The 18,411-nt window shown below is 36.0% G+C and overlaps 3 protein-coding genes across 3 annotated transcripts; all 3 read right to left on the reverse strand.

Annotated features, from left to right (window-relative positions):
* Positions 1-2,137: 2,137 nt before the first annotated feature.
* LOC125224569 (glycosyltransferase family protein (DUF23)) lies at positions 2,138-3,961 on the reverse strand. The gene has a single exon (XM_048127987.2). The coding sequence runs from the start codon at positions 3,959-3,961 to the stop codon at positions 2,342-2,344; it is 1,620 nt and encodes a 539-aa protein (XP_047983944.2). The 3' UTR covers positions 2,138-2,341.
* A 2,541-nt stretch (positions 3,962-6,502) lies between these two features.
* On the reverse strand, positions 6,503-10,889 carry LOC125220138 (uncharacterized). The gene is made up of 9 exons (XM_048122275.2): positions 10,422-10,889; positions 9,685-9,724; positions 9,508-9,586; positions 9,357-9,402; positions 9,163-9,261; positions 8,476-8,544; positions 8,061-8,400; positions 7,807-7,961; positions 6,503-7,704 (listed from the first exon to the last, which is right to left on the reverse strand). Exons 1-9 carry the CDS (start codon positions 10,806-10,808, stop codon positions 6,799-6,801), a joined length of 2,121 nt encoding a protein of 706 aa, XP_047978232.2. The 5' UTR covers positions 10,809-10,889; the 3' UTR covers positions 6,503-6,798.
* A 4,893-nt stretch (positions 10,890-15,782) lies between these two features.
* On the reverse strand, positions 15,783-17,667 carry LOC125223572 (high mobility group B protein 3-like). Its single transcript, XM_089058568.1, has 8 exons — positions 17,574-17,667; positions 17,429-17,491; positions 16,789-16,881; positions 16,610-16,667; positions 16,443-16,487; positions 16,264-16,344; positions 16,080-16,163; positions 15,783-15,991 (listed from the first exon to the last, which is right to left on the reverse strand). Exons 2-8 carry the CDS (start codon positions 17,482-17,484, stop codon positions 15,968-15,970), a joined length of 441 nt encoding a protein of 146 aa, XP_088914694.1. The 5' UTR covers positions 17,485-17,491; positions 17,574-17,667; the 3' UTR covers positions 15,783-15,967.
* Between the last annotated feature and the right edge of the window lie 744 nt (positions 17,668-18,411).

An 18,411-nucleotide genomic window follows, 5' to 3' on the forward strand; every position in this document is an offset into this window, starting at 1 on the left:
GGCACCTCCCATATAAAGAATGATCACAATTATTAATTCAATTCATTAATATATGGGTAGTCTTTGCTACTACTAGGCCATCTTTAGAATAACCGCATTTAAGTGCGTGTAACATGTTTCAACAAAATAAAAAATTAATGTAATTAAATATTATAGTAAAGGATGAATATTGCATATAATGATAATACTTTACTTGTATAGAACACTAAATTCAAATTCAATATTGTGCAATTCACAACACTAATTTTGGTGACATTGTTGCCAAAAGAAAGTCAATATGAGTTTGTAAATTTAAAGGCCAAAAGCTAAATTTGAGGTGTGATGACTTTGGAAGCAATCAAAGGATAAAATTTTCCTATTATATGATATAATATAATAAATAAAATAATGAAAATCTCAACGAAATTGATTCTACAAGTTAAATGAGCTCTTTTGCTATAAAGCCATGCCTCACGTTGCGTTACTTCCTCTCCTCCATTTTCATTCCCCAAAATCCTTTACTTCTATTCCACTTTATCCTAAACTTATTTTACTAATTTTACCAAAAAAATAAAAACATGAAATTGGATATATAGAAGACTCAAATCGAAGAACGGTGAGTAAGACTCCAATAGCAACACAATAGTGCAATAAAATCAAGTAGAATACAATTGGTTATAAAATATCAAGAAAACCACCCAAAGTATATAATAAGCCAGCTTACAAAATTGTCTTGATTATAATGTAATTTTCATGTGTTTACGTTAAAGTTTAATCATATGCTAAGCATAATCTAATTCTATTTATTCTAAATTTAATTCTAAGAAAACATGGCAACACGAATTTTCAGCTAAAGGATCGTATATCTAAATGCCAAAATAAATTTATAAATGTTATGGTAACTTTGAACGATTAATTTTAGTGAGAATATCAAATCAATGGCTCAAATCCCTCATTGTTAATTTATAGATTCAGTCTGCTAATTAAATCACAACTTAGAATAGATTAAAATACACTTCCATTTAAATTGAAGTGTCTTAAAATTTTAGCTTGATTTATGTGTCACTCTGTCAAATGCCATAAATATATGCCAACTCATAATAATTCATGTATGATCCTCTTCGGATTTACTACTATATTACATTAAATGACACCAATAATCTCACTGGACATAATTTGTCAATAGTATGAATGTATGATGCTTCAATTTGAATTTCTTGCTGGTTTATAATAACAAACCAATATGAGCTTTAAATGTGAATTATAGACACAATAACATTTTTAGTATCACTATTGTTGAGACCAGCTGTAAATGATTACTTTAGTTTTATTTTTGTTGCTCTATCATTTGGATTATTTATTTATTTATTTATTTATTTATTAAACCAGTATTTAAACATTTTCTGAAACCATTTCTTTTGTTATAAAATTACTCAATAGCACGTACAATTAATTCAAACTATAATGCTTAATTAATAAATACTTTTCCCCTAGTATATAGTTCTGTTGCACACCTTTTCTTAACATTACTTAGAAATTCAGTGATCATTTATCTTAAACATTTATCAAATTTGATTACGTGAACTTCTAAATAACACTATTCTGTATGTTTTACTAAAAATTTTAGTATTGGGATCTTAACAAAGTCAACTACATGGTACATTTATTCCATAGGATAATCATCTAAGCAGTAGTAGTATTTTAAATGAAAGATTTTTAATTACAAACATTCCCATCAACAATTAGTCCATCAGTAACATTAACATGCATTAAAAATTTAAAACCCAATACTCCTATTAACCAACTCAACTCAACAAAAGTTCAATAAAAAAAAAAAAAAAAAACTCAAGATTCAGTTAAAAGAAGTAAAAATATAAAATTCATCCACCCCTACTCATATTAATAAACTAGCAACTACCCCAAATTCAAAATTAACTAATGCAATTATTATTCATTTCCATATATGTGACTCCTTCTATTATATTGCTTAGCATTTTATCTCGCAACATTAATATATTGCATCACTATATATCCACATCATCAACCAAACTTTTACAAAATCGTATGATTAAATTAATCCAATAGAATAAATGCCACCAAGAAGATGAAAAATCAAGAATTAAAAACCGTTTCAATCTCTAACTGTAATTATTCCCAACAGAAAAACAGAAACAAACTAAATTATAAAGAATTCAAAAAATTAAACAATCTTTTCACATAAATCCATATTTCAATTACATAAAATCATAAAAATCCCTTTCCTCAACCATTAATTTATACACAAAAAATGAATATCTATGCATGCATGCACAATCTCTCCCAAAACCCTAATTTCCACCGGAGATCGATCGCCAATTAATTTTCATCTCTCCCACGGCATTTTGATCCCGAATTCCGACTCGATTCCGAACCACCGGATCGCCAGATCCTTCAGCGCCTCGTCCCGAACCTCGCAGAACTTCTCCGGCCACCCAGCCGGCTCAACCGGAGAAAACCCTAGGCCCGGGGTCCGGTCGTTCGACTTAGGGTTCATCTTCTGCGTCCAATCGAGCACGTAAGCCGACACGCGCCGCCGGAATTTGGCCTTGAACTCCGGCCACGCCTGGTATTTGTAGTGATTCACCACCATCGCCGTCGTGTTCAGTCTCCTGGTTTTGAATCCTTCTTTCAGGTAGAAATGGTGGATCGCGTTCATTAGCGAGGCGTCGACGGCGCTCAGCCGCACCACCGATTTGTGCCGATTCTCGAGGCGGCGGCGGCAGTCGTAGCCGTAGATTACCCCCAAAACCGGGTGGATTTTCTGCTCCGACGGTCCGAATTCGCGGCAATTGATGCTGATTTGGCCTAATTTGTCAGGTGAATTTTCGATTCCGAGCTGGAGAAGCTCCGGCGACGGCGACGTGAGGTTGTTCCAGGACGGCGAGTAGACGAATTCGTCGACGTCGATGTAGATCATCCAGGTACAAGCCTCCGAAGCGTAGATCGCGCTGTGCGAGAACCCTGCCTCCTGCGTCTTCGGCCACCGCCAATTGTACGCCGCGACGTCGAATCCGTCGTCGGCGAGCTCCGCCACCGTTTTCGCTAGATCGTCGTCGCTGCCGTTGTCGTAGAGGAGGAATTTCTCGACGCCGATTTTGGCGTGGTACAACACCCACTCCTTGAGGTACTTGGTCACATCGTAAACCATCGTCGCGGCGCACAGTAGCGACTTCCCGCCGTGGGAGGCTAACCTGCGCGGGGGAGTGTAGTACGCCACGGAGGGGACCACCCGATTTTCCGCTACTATTTCTAAGGAGACTCTCACTAATTCCGTTTCCGCGCCAACGGAGTTAACGGCCGTTATGTTCGGCCGTCCGCAGCGGAACACTTCCTGCTTGGAGTGAGTGACGGCGGTTCTGACGCCGTCAGCGGCGGAGGAGGAAAAAAACACGCAGCGGAACTCGATCGGTTTCCGATTTGCGCCCTGCCGCGTGTGGATCCCCTTCACGAACAATACGACGTCGGATTCCGTCGTTAAGGAGTCGTACACGAGATTCGACCACAGCGGCAGCGGCGGAGGAGACGACGGAGCAGTCGCCGGCAATTTCCGCAGTGATAAAATCGGCTGTCGAAAAGGCGATCTCCGGCGAGCTCGGATTGGGAATAGGCAGGTGAAGGTGCCTCGATCGGGGTAGGGGAGCATGCCGGAGAATTTGGCCGGAGAGATCTCGCCTGTGTGGAATACGCAGGAGTAGGCGGTGAGATCCGGCGGCGGAGGGGTTTCCGGCGTGAGGATGACGAGGACCTGCCAGTCGTGGACGAGGACGGCGGTGGAGGGGAGTGATCGGCGGTGGAAGGGGGATTTGGCTGCGGAGAAGGAGACGATTGCGGCGGAGGAGAATGTTGAAACGGCGCCGTTGAGGTAGTGGTAGAGAGAGGCCAAGAAGAAGACCGTAACGACGACGTATACAAAACTCGCTCTAAGGCTTTTTTTCCGAGCCATCAATATTTTAGATGAGAGTGAAACAGAGATTACACTTAATATATATATATATATATATATATATATATATATATATATATATATATATATATATATATATATATATATATATATACTCCTATATTTTAAGTTGAAAATTGTGTTCAAAGCTTTCTAAGTGTTGAATTTAAGATGATTAATACGATCAGGGTTGAATAATTATAATATTATCACAAGAAAAAAAAAGAGATTGGTTTTGAATTTGTCTGAAAATTATTTTCGTTAACATTTCAAGCGGGGGCATAGGATCCACAAACTATGAAAATTCATGGTTAAAATAGAATGAAATTTTATTTTTTTTGTGTTTTTAGAAAAATACAATTTATACGAAACGATGATAATTGTTTAACATATGTAACTGAATATAGTAATTAAATTCAACATTATACAGTACACTACTACACAAGTAAATTCGATTTATTATTCCAAAAGACGTGGCCATGATGAATGTATGTTGAATGCATTTTAAAATGGTAATAAATCTAATCGACTAATCGTCACGATTGTATTGATTAAATTTAGAAACTTTTCTAACAAATTTTTACCCATGTATACAGGTTCCTCGTTAAATCTATATATTTAAGGAAAATGTATGTACATATGTCAAGAGAATATTGTTTATATTTGTATAATATTATTATTTTAAATTTGACCACACATATTCCGCGCAGTACATACAATTAACAATAGCATGCATCATAATTTAATAATCATTTAATAAATTGTTAGTGCTATTATTTTTTTTATGAATAGGGTCATATTCTAATGCTTATAGCACCTTAATCCAAAATCGAGACTAAATCTCCACTCTTGGATTTAAAAATGAGTGGATGAGATTAAAGCTCACAAATCTCAATAAATAGTAGACAAAATATCAACAAAATAATATCGTCATTATGTTATCATATGATAATTTTCGTGGATGTTTTTTTATATCAACATTGTGTATTACAAATATCAACAATATGACATTAGAATTAGGGCTGGGGAAAAATATCAAAATACCGAAATACCGGCCTTATCGTACCGAAAAATTACCAAAAATACCGAATTTTCGGTATACCGTGACTTTCGGTACGATATGATACCTTACCGAAAGATTCCGGTAAGGTAACGGTATGAATTTTCAAATACCGCGGTATACCGCGCATACCGAAATTCGGTATATACCGTAAATTAAGATATATACCGTAAACTAAGGTATATACCATAAAAATATAAACACAATTATGTATAAAATATATTTTATATATTTTTAAATTATAAAATCTATTGTGACATATATAAATATAATTATGAATAAATTATATTTAATTTATTTTTAAAATTATAAAATATAAATAATATTTTAAAAACTCTAATTTTCTATTTTAATTGATGTTGAAAGTCAGGTATACCGCAAAAGTAAGGTATACCGAACTTCGGTACGGTATCTGTATGGGAATTCGTCATACCGAAAATAAGGTATACCGAAGTTCGGTATACCGAAAACTTTGGTAAGGTAAAGGTATGACTTTTTTGCATACCGTATTTACGGTAAGGTATACGGTATGGTGGTTTCGGTAAGGTATACCGTACCTATCCACCCCTAATTAGAATATCAATATAAGGACAAAAAAATATCAACACATTTTTATTGAGATTGGACATGCATAATATTGAGATTTTGCCTACAATATATTGAGATTTTTTGTTGCATTTGTTGATAAAAGCTGTTTATCAACATGTACGAAAATTGAAATATAATTTATCAAATTTCATCATCCGAACATCGTCAGAACATATGCAATTGGGATCTCGTTGGAATCCTTATTAAATTATCTTTAATTTGATATATTTTTTGCGAAAAAATAATTTAAATTGAGAGAGGTACGTAAATTTAAAGATTTGAAATGATTTTGAGGAGAGAGAAAGTAGTTAGTTATAATTACTACACGTAGGATTTGATATTAATACCCTTTTAATATAATTAATAATTATTTAAATTTAAAATATATTACACTTGACGTTATATTAACCACAAGATTTTCTAATCTAATGGTTGAAAATTGGTCTTAATTTTGGCTTATAATTAATTAGCAATTCATTACGTCGCTTTATGAATATTTATTAAATAATATTGTTTGGGAAACCATAATTTTGGTATAGTGTCGGGATCAGTCAAAATCTTGAAAATGGAAGAGATCGACAATATAGTCCATACTGTTCTCCTCTTCGAGATTTATATATTTATTTTATTAAAAATCACAATATTGTTGCAAATTAAATGATTTCTTTCCTTTAAACAAAGAGTTTCCACTTTTAATTGATTGTAGTGAATATAATTTATTCCACTAAAATATCATACTAATACCAGAATTATAATCAATTCTCTCTCATATTTCATCAAAAATATTCAGCAACCATTAATTATTATTTCCTGATTTATATATGAAAAATATATTGAACACTATTAGTATATAATGAACTCCAAAACACTGAAAATAATAAAACCCAGTAAATAAAACAAAAGTTTTATTATATAAATATAGATATATTATTATTCATCCCCTCTAACTTAAATTGGTAAATATATTTCCCTTCTGCCCAATGATCAAACCTTTGAATTACACTAATAACCCTGTAGTTTTTTAATCAAGCAATAGAAAAAAAACATACAAAACCATTTACAAACACTCTCCTACACACAACTAAGCAGCAGCATCATCACTTCTTATTCCCATAGTCAGAAAATTTTAGCTTCTTTTTCTCTTCTTCTCTTCTAATTCAGTTCCAAAAATGGGGAAAAACATCAATGTTCAGAGCTGCAATGCTAAATCTGGCTTCTTCTGCTTCTGATACTGCTGAGGTGAGCCTATCTGCAAGCTGGAACTTGGCGAGCCGACCGCGGGCGCAGCAGCAAGGCTCTGGCCGTGCTGGCCCGGGAGGGCTGGCCAAGATGTCGTGCCATACGTCCACATCCCGCCTTCCTGCTGCGGAAAGGCCGCCAGCATGGGGTTTATGGTCTGATTAGGGAACTGAAATCCTGAGAAGCCGGGTACCGTCTGCTGCAGCATGGGGTTTATGGCCTGAGGAGGGAACTGAAGCCCTTCCATCGCCAGCCTCGCCGTCTGTTGGTTGTATCCGAATCCGTTTCTCTGAGGCTGTGGTTGAGTCTGAAGCTGATAGAATTGGTTCTGCTGGACTGGTGGGAACGGCGTCTTCCATGGAGAGGCGTCGCTTCCTTGCTGGACTGGTGGGAACGGCGTCTTCCATGGAGAGACGTCGCTTCCTTGCTGGACTGGTGGGAACGGCATCTTCCATGGAGAGACGTTGCCTTGCTGGACGGTCGAGAGTGGCGTCTTCCATGGAGAGACGTTGCCTCCTTGCTGGACTGATGGGAATGGCGTCTTCCATGGGGAGACGTTGCCTTGCAAGCCTTGTTCGTTCTGGCTGTTGAGCCTCCTGACGGCCTCGACCATCTCTGCAGAAAGCCCGAATGTAGCAGAAGAGCTTAGCTCAGAGTCGGCAGCAGGGGTGTTTGAGAAAGACGGTGGCTGTGAAGACGATGCTCCCTCGTCAGCAACCCAGCCTGGGCCATATTCTGTCCCGGGAGGCAAGACGTAGTCTAACTTCTTCGATGCAACTTTCCAAGCAACAGGGCCAAGATCCTTAGCAAATCTGGCCAGGCTTCTCGCGTATGCAAAGGGCTCGTGCAAGCCCACCTGCACGTTCAAATGAGCGGTTAACAGATTAACACGAAATGAAGCAAATGTGCATGAATTAATATATGCAACGGAGCCACAAAAACTCTGCATCACACGTACCATCCCGAGTTGGTTCATATCTCCTGCAGAGTTAGTAAAAGCAGACGAGTTGTTATTTGACGAAAGGGGACCGAATTGCCTATACGTCTCGCGCCTGTTCTCGTCAACGGCGATCTGTTTCTTACTGGATTTCATGTCAGCCCTTAAAATGGTTGCTGCAAATCAGAAACAAAGGTAGCATTTTTAAACCAATCTGCAACAGAATTGAGCAAATGCAGAATTTGATTGTTGAAGAAAGATGCAAATGCAAAAACCTGGAAATTCATTGTTCCAGTCGCCCGACAACTCAGAGTGATATTCGCTGTTTCTAGGCCGGTATGATGACACGTATGGGTCATTGGGCCGGTATCTAAACAATTCAGGTCCCTTTCTCAGATTGTAAGGATTAGATCCCGTTCCCTTGTCTTCCATGTTAGTAAGAGTTCCACCTGACGACGGGTCAGCACCAGCACGATCCAATGGGGATGTCTTTAGGCTGCTCTTGTTACTCGGGGGCCTGCCTCTACGCACAACCTTAGGCTGTGGTTGGACGTTGTCGCCTTCATGCCTCAGATTCTCAAAATCTCGCTTTGCAATTTCTTGCATCGAATGCGCCTAAAACAACATAGAAGCAGAATGATGGAAACCATAAAAGGAAGAAACAGAATGAAGGGGAACGCAATGAAGAACCTGTCGGTAGTAGACCGTGCCTGGAGCATTATACAGCATAGCATTCGAGCATATCAGAAACACATCAGCCTGGAATCAGAATTCAGAGAAACATGAGCAATTAGTTCGAAAACATGAAATCTAGCCAACAGAAAATCGAGTGGCGCGTCTGAAACGAAGCTATGGTGATACATACCGAACATAGAAGAAATACAAAAGTTAGGCAAATTTCATACATTTTCTCCACTGATCTAACAACAAACAATTAGGTAGACATCATCTTCCTTAAGAATTAGGTTCAAGCACCAAACAGTACTAGTTCTAATAGACAAGCTAGAATGTATCGACGAGAGCTAAACCAGTCCCATCCACACCAATCATTTCCCTTTCATTTTAAACCCATTCTTCGAATGCTCAAGAGATTACTATTATCATCAACTAGCCAAGCCTCACATGCTATGCAAATCCCAAACAGCACGAAAATCTACGGTCAAATACTCAAAAATTCTGAAATCGACCAGTGCTTCTTCAGCCAAAGACTCTTACAATGTCTATTTAATAACGAGGCTCAAACATGACTATGAATAACATGATAACACATCTTAGTCAGAGTAATAACTTAATATATATGGCTGCTGCGAAAATCAAGAAAAGGAGTTCCCTCGAAAAACATAGTATGAAAACAAGCAACTTAAACTCAGAAGCAACCTCAAGTTCTTCCAATTTCTTATAAGCTCCGCGATCAAGTTTCTTCCTCACTGTCCCAAAATCCATCGGTTTGTCAATCACGTCGAAATAATCAGGCAGCTGCAAATTAACTTCTCATTAGCTGCTGAACAACATATAAAATCACATCACCATTATCCTCATCAAATCTAGCTGTCAAATATACATATCATCACCTCGTCGATATCCACAGGCTCAGAAAATACCCCATACGTATCCTTCCTACACAAGTTTGCAACGGTAAACTGTAAAAACGGCCACCTCGGAAAAAAAAAAATTGAAAAAAATCCAACAAACACGAGGTTATTGTAAAGAAAAAATACATACTTTTGAATCCTGTCAAGAATGACCTCCAACATCTTTTTGTCTGGCAAAGTTGGAGTGGGACCAGACTCCAATGGCGGCCCTATCCACAAATTAATAATTGTCAAATTAAGCCACAGATTATTCAATTCACACCATACAAATTTGTCCATTTGTTCAAAAATCAAGAAAATTAAGAACCATGTTGCTGAGTGTCCGTCGCTTTCACACCATTTTTCTCCTGCAGATAACAAATAGAATCATTAACTGCATCTCAAAATTCATTGAAATCATCAAGAATGAAAGGTAAGAGTGAAAATGGACAGCAAATCTGTAATAAATGAACAAAACAAGCAGAAAAAATAAGTAACAAATTTACAACAGAGCAACAATCAACTGAAAGTAAAGACAAACTTTGAATCTTTTCCAAGACATAAAAATGGCTTTTTTAATCAACACACGCACACACACAAACATTGATATCTCTAAATTCTACATACAAAGAATCCAGAAAATTAAGCTGAAAGAGATTAGCAACACAAAATACATAGAAAGAAAAAATCATCCAGGCAGTAAAGGAAACAAGTACAAAATAAATTCACCAACACAAAAGAAATAAATATCCTATTTTGTAGCAATAATTTAACAAAAAAAAAAAACGTAGACATAGATTTTGACCCAGTCAAATCACAGCTCACCGCTCTCTCTCTCTCTCTCTCAGATCTTCTCAAGTCAGAGCAAAGAAAAAGAAATAAAGATAAAATCTTTTTTTTTTTCGCGCGAAATCCCATAACCCCACATTCAAACATACAGCACAGAAACTCCCACCATTCAAATTCCTAAATTCCCCAAAACATAAAAAATCACACATTTTCAATAAGCAAAAAACTCTCCCCCAATCTCCCAATTCTCAAAATTGAGGGCGATTGATCCCCCACCTGAGCTGAATCAGACCCGCGATCGACGGCATTGACCTTCCGCTTCTTTGATTCGTGATCCTCGGGCGATTCCGGCACTGAATGTGCGGAATCCTTCTGCTTCTGCTGGTGCTGCAGCTGATTTTGTTTGATTTTGGGGGTTTCCTTGTCGTCGGGGAGTTTTCCGACGAGCTTGACCTTCTTCTCCTTGCGCTCGTCGTCGTCGTCGTCGGAATCCCGCGGCGGAACATTGAAGTATTTAGGGTTCCGGCGATGGGATCGGCTGTAGGTGATTGGGGGAGAGCCGAGAATGATGGGATTGCGAGGTGAAAACAGCGGAATTTCGGAATTCAGAGGTCTCCCCATCCTCTTCTTCCGCTTCATTTCTGCAGTTTCTACCTCACTCATGGCTTTGGACTTTGGAGGGGACTCTTTTTTTTCAATTTTTCCTTTTTTTGAAAAAATAAAATCAATTTGGGCTATATTTTTTTCTTGTATTTTACTATATTTTGGGGTTTATTTAGTTGGGGGAAATAGCATGATATATATATGTAGAAAAATTGTTGGGGTTGTTTGGGGTCACGTGAGAGGTGTGTTTGGCACGTGTGGGGTGATAGGGAGGAATTTGAAAAATGAGCTCTCGAACGACGCCGTTTAGGCGTGAGACGACGTCGTGCTATGGATTCTGTAAAAAGTCGTTGGCGATAAGTTCGATGTGAGGAAATTGACAAAAAGGGGTTTTGAGTGTAGAGAGAGGCCGCTTTAGGGATTGGGTTGCGGATGAGTGTTGATAAGAATGAAGAGAGAAATCGACAAAGTGGGGATGGGTTTTGAAGTCCGGGTATTCCGTTGGAGATATAGTGCGTTCAACGTTGGCAATGACGATAGAGTTTTTGGAAAAGAAAGAAAGGGCGGAAAGTTTGATGAGAAAATGAAGAAAGCGCGTTGAAATTAGGTGACTGATTTTGAAAACTTTACGCAAGAGTTTAAATGCAGATGAATCGGATTGACAGAAAATCTCTTCACAACGACATTGCTATTGATTATTTTTATTCTTTGCATCACGATGATAGATGCGCATTTATTATTTGGTTATTATAAAGCGATTTTGGTTCGCAAATGAGGTAAATTAAAATTATGTTTATTTTCCTGAAATTTAATTTTCTAAAATCTAAATAGACAAACTTTCAATTTGTCTAATTATTATCCTAAAAATTCATGTTAGAAATTGGAATAATGTGACAAATTAAATTTTATGTGGAAAAAAAATCAAAACGACGTTATATTGATATTATTATTTATTTAAATTTCATTTTAAAGAAAATGCCATGCTATTATTTCTTACATTTCACATCTCTCTTGTTCTGCATAGTCATTGTGCATTTGTGCCCATCTCTTCATCTAAATGGTTCAATCAAAATACTTAGGCGAACTAGTTGGATGAGCTATTCTGAAAATTTCAAAAATCGAAGATAAGGAAATGAAGCGGCATTTCCTATTTTATAAATAATTTTTTGTTTTAATTTGCTATATCACTTTCAATTTCTTCCCCGGTTTCTTTCAAGGGAAAATAAGATCGTGTTTATATACATGTACATTATTTTCTTTTAAAAATACATAGTGGTTTTTTGCCCAATCTTAAACTAATTTTATTATCATTATTATTATATCTAAAACTAATAAAAATGAATAGAATAAAATCAGCGCATAGATTAAAAACACAATAATAAAAATAACATAGATTAAACAATATTATAACTCAAAAAGAACACAATAGTCCCAAATTTATTCATAGCACCTAGATCAAGTCATGATTCAAAGGGCACTCTTCGTCGGTTTCCACCTCTTTCCATAGTTTCATCATCGACTCACAGGTCATGGCGTTGACGCTGGAATCCAATTCAACTTGAGCTGACTCGACCGGACCACTCGACGATTGGAAACTTTGTGGCTCATGGGATTCATGCAGGATGTCACATGTGTGCCACAACTCTTCTCCATAGGAGAGTTAAAGTAGTTGCCTGAGGCAGTGGTCTTCGTTCTCTTGGGGCCGCCTCCAGACTCAGCACCACCCGCAAACTTCAGATGCTCTTTGACAATGTCAAAGATCTTCTCGAACTTAAAGTCTTTTTTTTCTTCATCCAAAAACATCTTTAAAGCCCTGCCTCGAATGTCGTCCCAACTATGACCGCTCGCCCACATCCTCTGCACGATGTTTGCATATTTGGCCACCTCAACAGCCACCCGATCCCAATGTTTGTGCAGATGGTCCCACTCGCGCTCACAAGCCCATTTGGGCTTCATCTGGTTGTATCTCGCTTTGATTTCCGTCCATAATTGGCACACTTTTGGTTGGTGGCTACCCATCGTCTCCTTAGACACGTCGACATAGCATTGAGCCACCACAATCGTTTCTTCGAGAGTGTACCATTTCCCCTTCCCACGAGAATACACAACTAGCTCTGGCGCCACAGGAATAAACTCAAACTCTGAAATCTCGTAGTCCTCTACGTTGATTTTAGAGCTACACGCCTCATGGTTTTGTGGGAGTGTCGGTTGGTACCCGACTTGGTCCCACGGTGCTACATTGATGAAATCACATCCCAACGAAGCACAGTACGTAAACAAATCATCTTGACCTTCCGAGGTCATAGAATGCATTGGTAGACCACCAGGATTGTTATTCATTGCTAAAAAGTTTGAGATATTTTATAGAAAGAGGGATATAAAATGAAGCGAGGAATGAGGATATTTATAGGAAAAATGTAGTAGTATTAAAATGATAATAAAATTATATTGAAAATAAAAAATAAAAGGAAAATTCATTTTCAGCCAACGCAACTAGTGAGATATGGTGCCATTATTATTTTCCTTAATTGTATCCATATTCAATATTTAATTCAATTTTCCATTCTCCTTATATATTCATCTGCATTTAAGAATTAGTTATTAACTTATTACTATTCCAATTAAACAACTTCTGTCTTTTTTCTTCAAATCATCGGTGTCTAGTCAATCTTGACATGATATTATTACATCATAAATTTGAAATATCACACTGGGTGCTGCATAAAAACAAATAATAAATGTATTATTTCCTCCATCTGACCTTTTTTTTTTGTGTGGCACCGAAGTCAACTTTATTTTTTTATTAATGGAGGAGAATAGACCCACATATACTAATTGTTTTTACTAGTAGTATAATTTTAAGTTTTAACGCAACTTCAAGTATTTGTATTCTGAAATATTGAATTAATTTATATTTTTAAAAATTTCTTCTTAGTCTTACACTTGAGATTTCTAATAAATAGTTACAATAAAATATATTTAAATATGCATATTTATATAGGAATAAAATAAGAATATACTACTATTTTATGTAATTAAAAAATTATCTAATAAATATATATATGAATTAAAATTAAAACAATAAAATCTTATAAATAGATCGTAAAAAAAAAAGGTAACCATTTTTAGTTTATATTCCCTCTGTCCCGACATAAGTGTGATTTGTTCATTTTTAGGATGTCTCAACCTAAATTATGCATTTACCTTTTTTGACAATAATTAATTCAATTCTATCTCATATCTTTATCTTCTTATCTCTTACATATTCTTTTTCTTTCTTAATTCTATTTTATTCTCTTTTTCTCTTTTCTACTTTATTATTCATACTTTAATTCGCTAAACACCATTATCTAAATTTATGTGCTAAAATAGAAACGACTCACTTAAGTTAGGACTTAGGACTTAGGACGGAGCGAGTAATATTTAATAACAAATTTAAAATGCATATGAAATTACATAAAATATACTCCCCCCATCCCCTAAAAATAGAAACTTTTGAAATAACACGGATTTTAATGCAAAATTGGTAAAGTAAGAAAATGATAAAAAGAAAAATGTGTTATTGGAAAATATGTCCCACCTCATTAGAGATAAATAAATTTCCTGAAAATGAAAGCTTTAATTTTTAGGGGACGGAATGGAACAAAAGGGAAAGAATTTCAATTTTTTGGTAACGGAGAGTATTAAAAAATAATTTTTCATGTAACACAGCTCAACCCGAGCCAGCTCAGTCAAACCCGTTTACAAAGTGGGTCTAAATTGGGTCCGTATATATAGAGAAGAAAAACTCAATCAATCCATCCGGTTCAGTCATGGACTTAGGCCGAGCTGGACCCCACGTTGTCTGGCTTGATCCGGGCCAGGGCCTGGTCATGTCGTCCCAGCCCACGTCTCATGCATAAAAGGCTCTAATGCTCTACAATGGGCCAGATTTATTAGGGGTTAGGGCCCAACACTAGTATATGAGGAGTAGGGGTGGCGAAACGGGTTGTCCGCGTGTACCTACACCGGACAAGTCGGGTACCCGTAGCCAATTTCAGCCAAATTTGTTGTCCCAATACCCGCCCCGCAACATATCGGGATTACCCGATACCCGTATCGGGTATCACGTACCCGACATTGCGGGTACCCGCACCCGACCCGCAAATAAATGTATGGGACATAAAATATTTGTTACTACTAATTAACTAAAATATAAAATTTAAAAACCTTGCCGACAATGTTTACTAATTAATTTACTTCATTAATTTTGATTGTAAGTTTGAATAGATCAGGAATAAAAGTGAGGGGAAATTCTATAGCTAGTTCCTGTGAGTTTTCAACTAAATATTCTTTGGAATATAAAAATGTTTCAAAAGATCTCTTAAAACACTTAGATTCCATATAGTATTAAATGATTGTATATAGCTAACACTAATAAAATCGGGACTAACGGGTATACCCGCTACCCGCAAAACTCTAAAACATACTACCGATCCCGCTTCTTTTCCCGTTATCGCTGGATAGCGGGTACCCAATACGCAGCGGGTATCAGGTCGAAATGAGAATTACCCGCTACCCATTTTGCCACCCCTACTGTAGTAAAATATTACGTGGCAATTAAATTAAAACATTATTATTCAGTCAAATAAATATATGTAGATGCCTATGTGGCTATGTTATAAACTTCTCGTTTTTATAGTCAAATTTATAAGTCATGACCAAAACGAAGAGCACCCAAACTTCAGTTATTAGGAGGATAAAAGTAGAAATCTTCGTAAAAATTAAATTCGGTTCAAAATTTTCGAATTTTCTAACTGGATTTCTTTATCTTTGAAAGTTGAAACTCAGATTTTTAATATATTTCGAAGTATTTCTAAAACAAATGATGTTTAATTTGAATTTTCAGTTCAATTTTAGTTATAAAAGTTCTGAATTTCTTCTTTTTTTAAATATTTTGGGTCGATTCAGATATATATCTAAAAATTTGAATTTTCAAGTCGATTCCATAAGCAAAGTCAGAATGGTTATATAGAAAAACATATAAAAGCAAGATTAGAAATGGGCCCAAATAATATCAATAAAAATGACTGAAAATATCTTTCAAAGCAGTTCAATAACATCCAAAATTCTGCATCACTGGCTAAAACTCTATATTCATGTTGTGGAGGAATATGATTTCATACAGTAAGAAAGCATATTACTACTGCAACCAAACATATCTCATCTTCAAAATTTACTCAGTCGTCGTCTTCGTCTTCCTCCTACACGATTGCAAAACAAAATCAGCTTCACGCTACAAAATTTTCCCGAATTTCTTCATAAATTATGAATGAGTCAAGCTTCACTTACGCTAACCTCCCCGCTCCCCTCCTCATCTTCCTCGTCATTCACCTCGGATTTGGACTTGTCCGACTCCTCATCTTCCTGGCCAGCCTATTACCATCAACAAAAGTCACTCAGCATTCAAAAATGGCCACTTATCTCACAGCAATGTGTGTAGCATTGTGAACCGATGATGGTATGATTTTTTTACCAGTTTCTTGTTGTATGCCTTCATTTTCCGTTCGTATTCCACTTTTCGCTCCTCTGCAACTGCAACAAAGGGGGCTTTGTCCTATTTTTCATTTTGCACCGGGAAACAGATTAGATTACATATACATTACAAAATAATCAAAAGCTTATTCATCAATCAAGAGTAAAAAGATATACTACCTCTTTGCTCATTGACTTCCACTCATCACCACCAGCTTTACCAACCTATTGAATCAGAATTCATTTCCATAAGAGTGTTACGGAAATCAATAAATACTAACAGCTTTACCAACCAATTTAATTGGAATTATCTACAAATACAAAAGGATAGGTAAAAGGAGACTTACAGCAGCAACAGATTTGTTGGTGGGGTGTTTTTCCTTGTACTGCTTCCTGAAGTCCTCCCTGCAATCACAAACACGGAATCATAAGGAATGCTGTTTGCCTGTTTCGACTCAACTACAAATAGCAGCACTTGAATAACTTGTGGAAAAACGAACAACATTTCAATACAAAATCAACATACATGAAGACAAAGAAGGCACTTGCAGCCCTCTTTGGCTTGTTCGGGTCCTTCGCAGCTTGCTTCTCCTTCTTTGTTTGCTTCTTGACAGTAAGCCTAACATCATCATCAAACAACTAGAATCATAAATCTCATACAATCTTCAATTAAAGTCCTTAAAAACCTTAGGATAACTAAAATCATTATCAAATAACTAGAATCATAAATCGCATACACATCTTCAATTAAAGTCCCTATAAACCTAGAATAACTAAAATCATCATCAAATAACTAGAATCATAAATCGCATACACATCTTAAATCAAGTCACTAGAAACCTACAACAACTAAAATCTTATTTTAAGTGAAGCATATTAATCGATGCAAACAAGACAATCACGCCTTCAATTAAACTCAATCACGTGAAATTCAAAACCTATAATCATATTTCTGAAGCAGATTAATGAAAGCAAACAAGACAATCAAACCTTCAGCACAAACTCAACACACATAAATTTTATTTTATTCATTTAAAATTCTGAAAATCACTTCTCCAAAAGTATGCACATCAACGATAGTAAAAATCAACCAAAATAATTGAAGTACAAAATACGGAAACGAAATCTACATTAAAATGTATTAAAACCGCTGATAAAATGCTAACCTGCTGTCCGCCTTTTTGGAATCAGCCTTCGTTGCCTTCGATTTACCTCCCTTCATCTGAATTCTGAGATGAAAACAGCGAAATTCGTTAACGAATTGCAGAAGTTAAACAGAAAAAAAGCGTAATAAATCTACAAAAATCTCACGTTTAAGCAGAAGATTAGGGTTTGGCGAAGGGGAATGAGATGCAGAAGGCGATGAGTGAGATATTTATTGTGTGATTTATTATTTAAGGTAAATTTGAATAATAAATTTGAAAATTAATCAAATACATTAAATATAATGCTTTACGCGGGATCTGAAATATTTCACTGCCACGTCAGCCCACTCGTGCGGATATTTGCACTTTTTCAAATTGTATTATTTTAAAAATATATTATTATCCAATTTGTGATTATTTTAGACAGCTTCAAACTAGTAATATTTACCCCGTTAATAAAAAAATAATCTCATTTTACAATTTTGGGTTTTCCAAAAAAAAAATTTCATTTCTATAAATAAAAACTATATGTCTCATATTTTATCTACTTTTTCTTTTTTCTCTTGTACTTAACCTATTTTTTCTCCATATCTCTCCTATTTTACCAAAATTCTCATCAAAATTCGTGTCATCCACGAATAAGATTATTTCTTATGAAGAGTGAGTACTGAATAGCACTACTACAAGATTTAAATTTGTATGTTATCAATTTTAATGTTTTTTGCCTACCTATTATAGAATTTAGCTCTATTTTCAAGTCGAGTTAATCAAATGATACGCTTAGCTTGTAGGCGTAGGTTGAGTTGGCCTAGTATGAAAGTTTAGGTGAGTCATTGATAAACTAACATCTCTATAATTAATTTTATTTTATACTACTATTAGTAATTTGTTTTTTTCACCTCATATATAGATGTGTTGTTTTGCATTTATATTTGTTAGATATAAAATTTAATTCAAGAAAAGCATCCATGCCCTTCCCAATTTCACATCTTCTTCTAACAACT

The sequence above is a fragment of the Salvia hispanica genome, chromosome 1 (assembly GCF_029641045.1).
Source record: "Salvia hispanica isolate PSC_SH4W2 chromosome 1, Shi_PSC_v1, whole genome shotgun sequence".
NCBI lineage: Eukaryota > Viridiplantae > Streptophyta > Magnoliopsida > Lamiales > Lamiaceae > Salvia > Salvia hispanica.

What these genes read in the sequence shown, in the direction of transcription:
- LOC125224569 (XM_048127987.2), bottom strand. Translation starts at nt 3,961, where the DNA reads ATGGCTCGGAAAAAAAGCCTTAGAGCGAGTTTTGTATACGTCGTCGTT.
- LOC125223572 (XM_089058568.1), bottom strand. Translation starts at nt 17,484, where the DNA reads ATGAAGGGAGGTAAATCGAAGGCAACGAAGGCTGATTCCAAAAAGGCG. An exon ending in AGGCATACAACAAGAAACTG is followed by an intron (nt 16,164 to 16,263) that starts GTAAAAAAATCA and finishes TGATGGTAATAG; the next exon opens with GCTGGCCAGGAAGATGAGGA. An exon ending in AGGGGAGCGGGGAGGTTAGC is followed by an intron (nt 15,992 to 16,079) that starts GTAAGTGAAGCT and finishes GCAATCGTGTAG; the next exon opens with GAGGAAGACGAAGACGACGA.
- LOC125220138 (XM_048122275.2), bottom strand. Translation starts at nt 10,808, where the DNA reads ATGAGTGAGGTAGAAACTGCAGAAATGAAGCGGAAGAAGAGGATGGGG. An exon ending in AGCCTGTGGATATCGACGAG is followed by an intron (nt 9,262 to 9,356) that starts GTGATGATATGT and finishes GTTAATTTGCAG; the next exon opens with CTGCCTGATTATTTCGACGT. An exon ending in AGAAATTGGAAGAACTTGAG is followed by an intron (nt 8,545 to 9,162) that starts GTTGCTTCTGAG and finishes TTCTGATTCCAG; the next exon opens with GCTGATGTGTTTCTGATATG.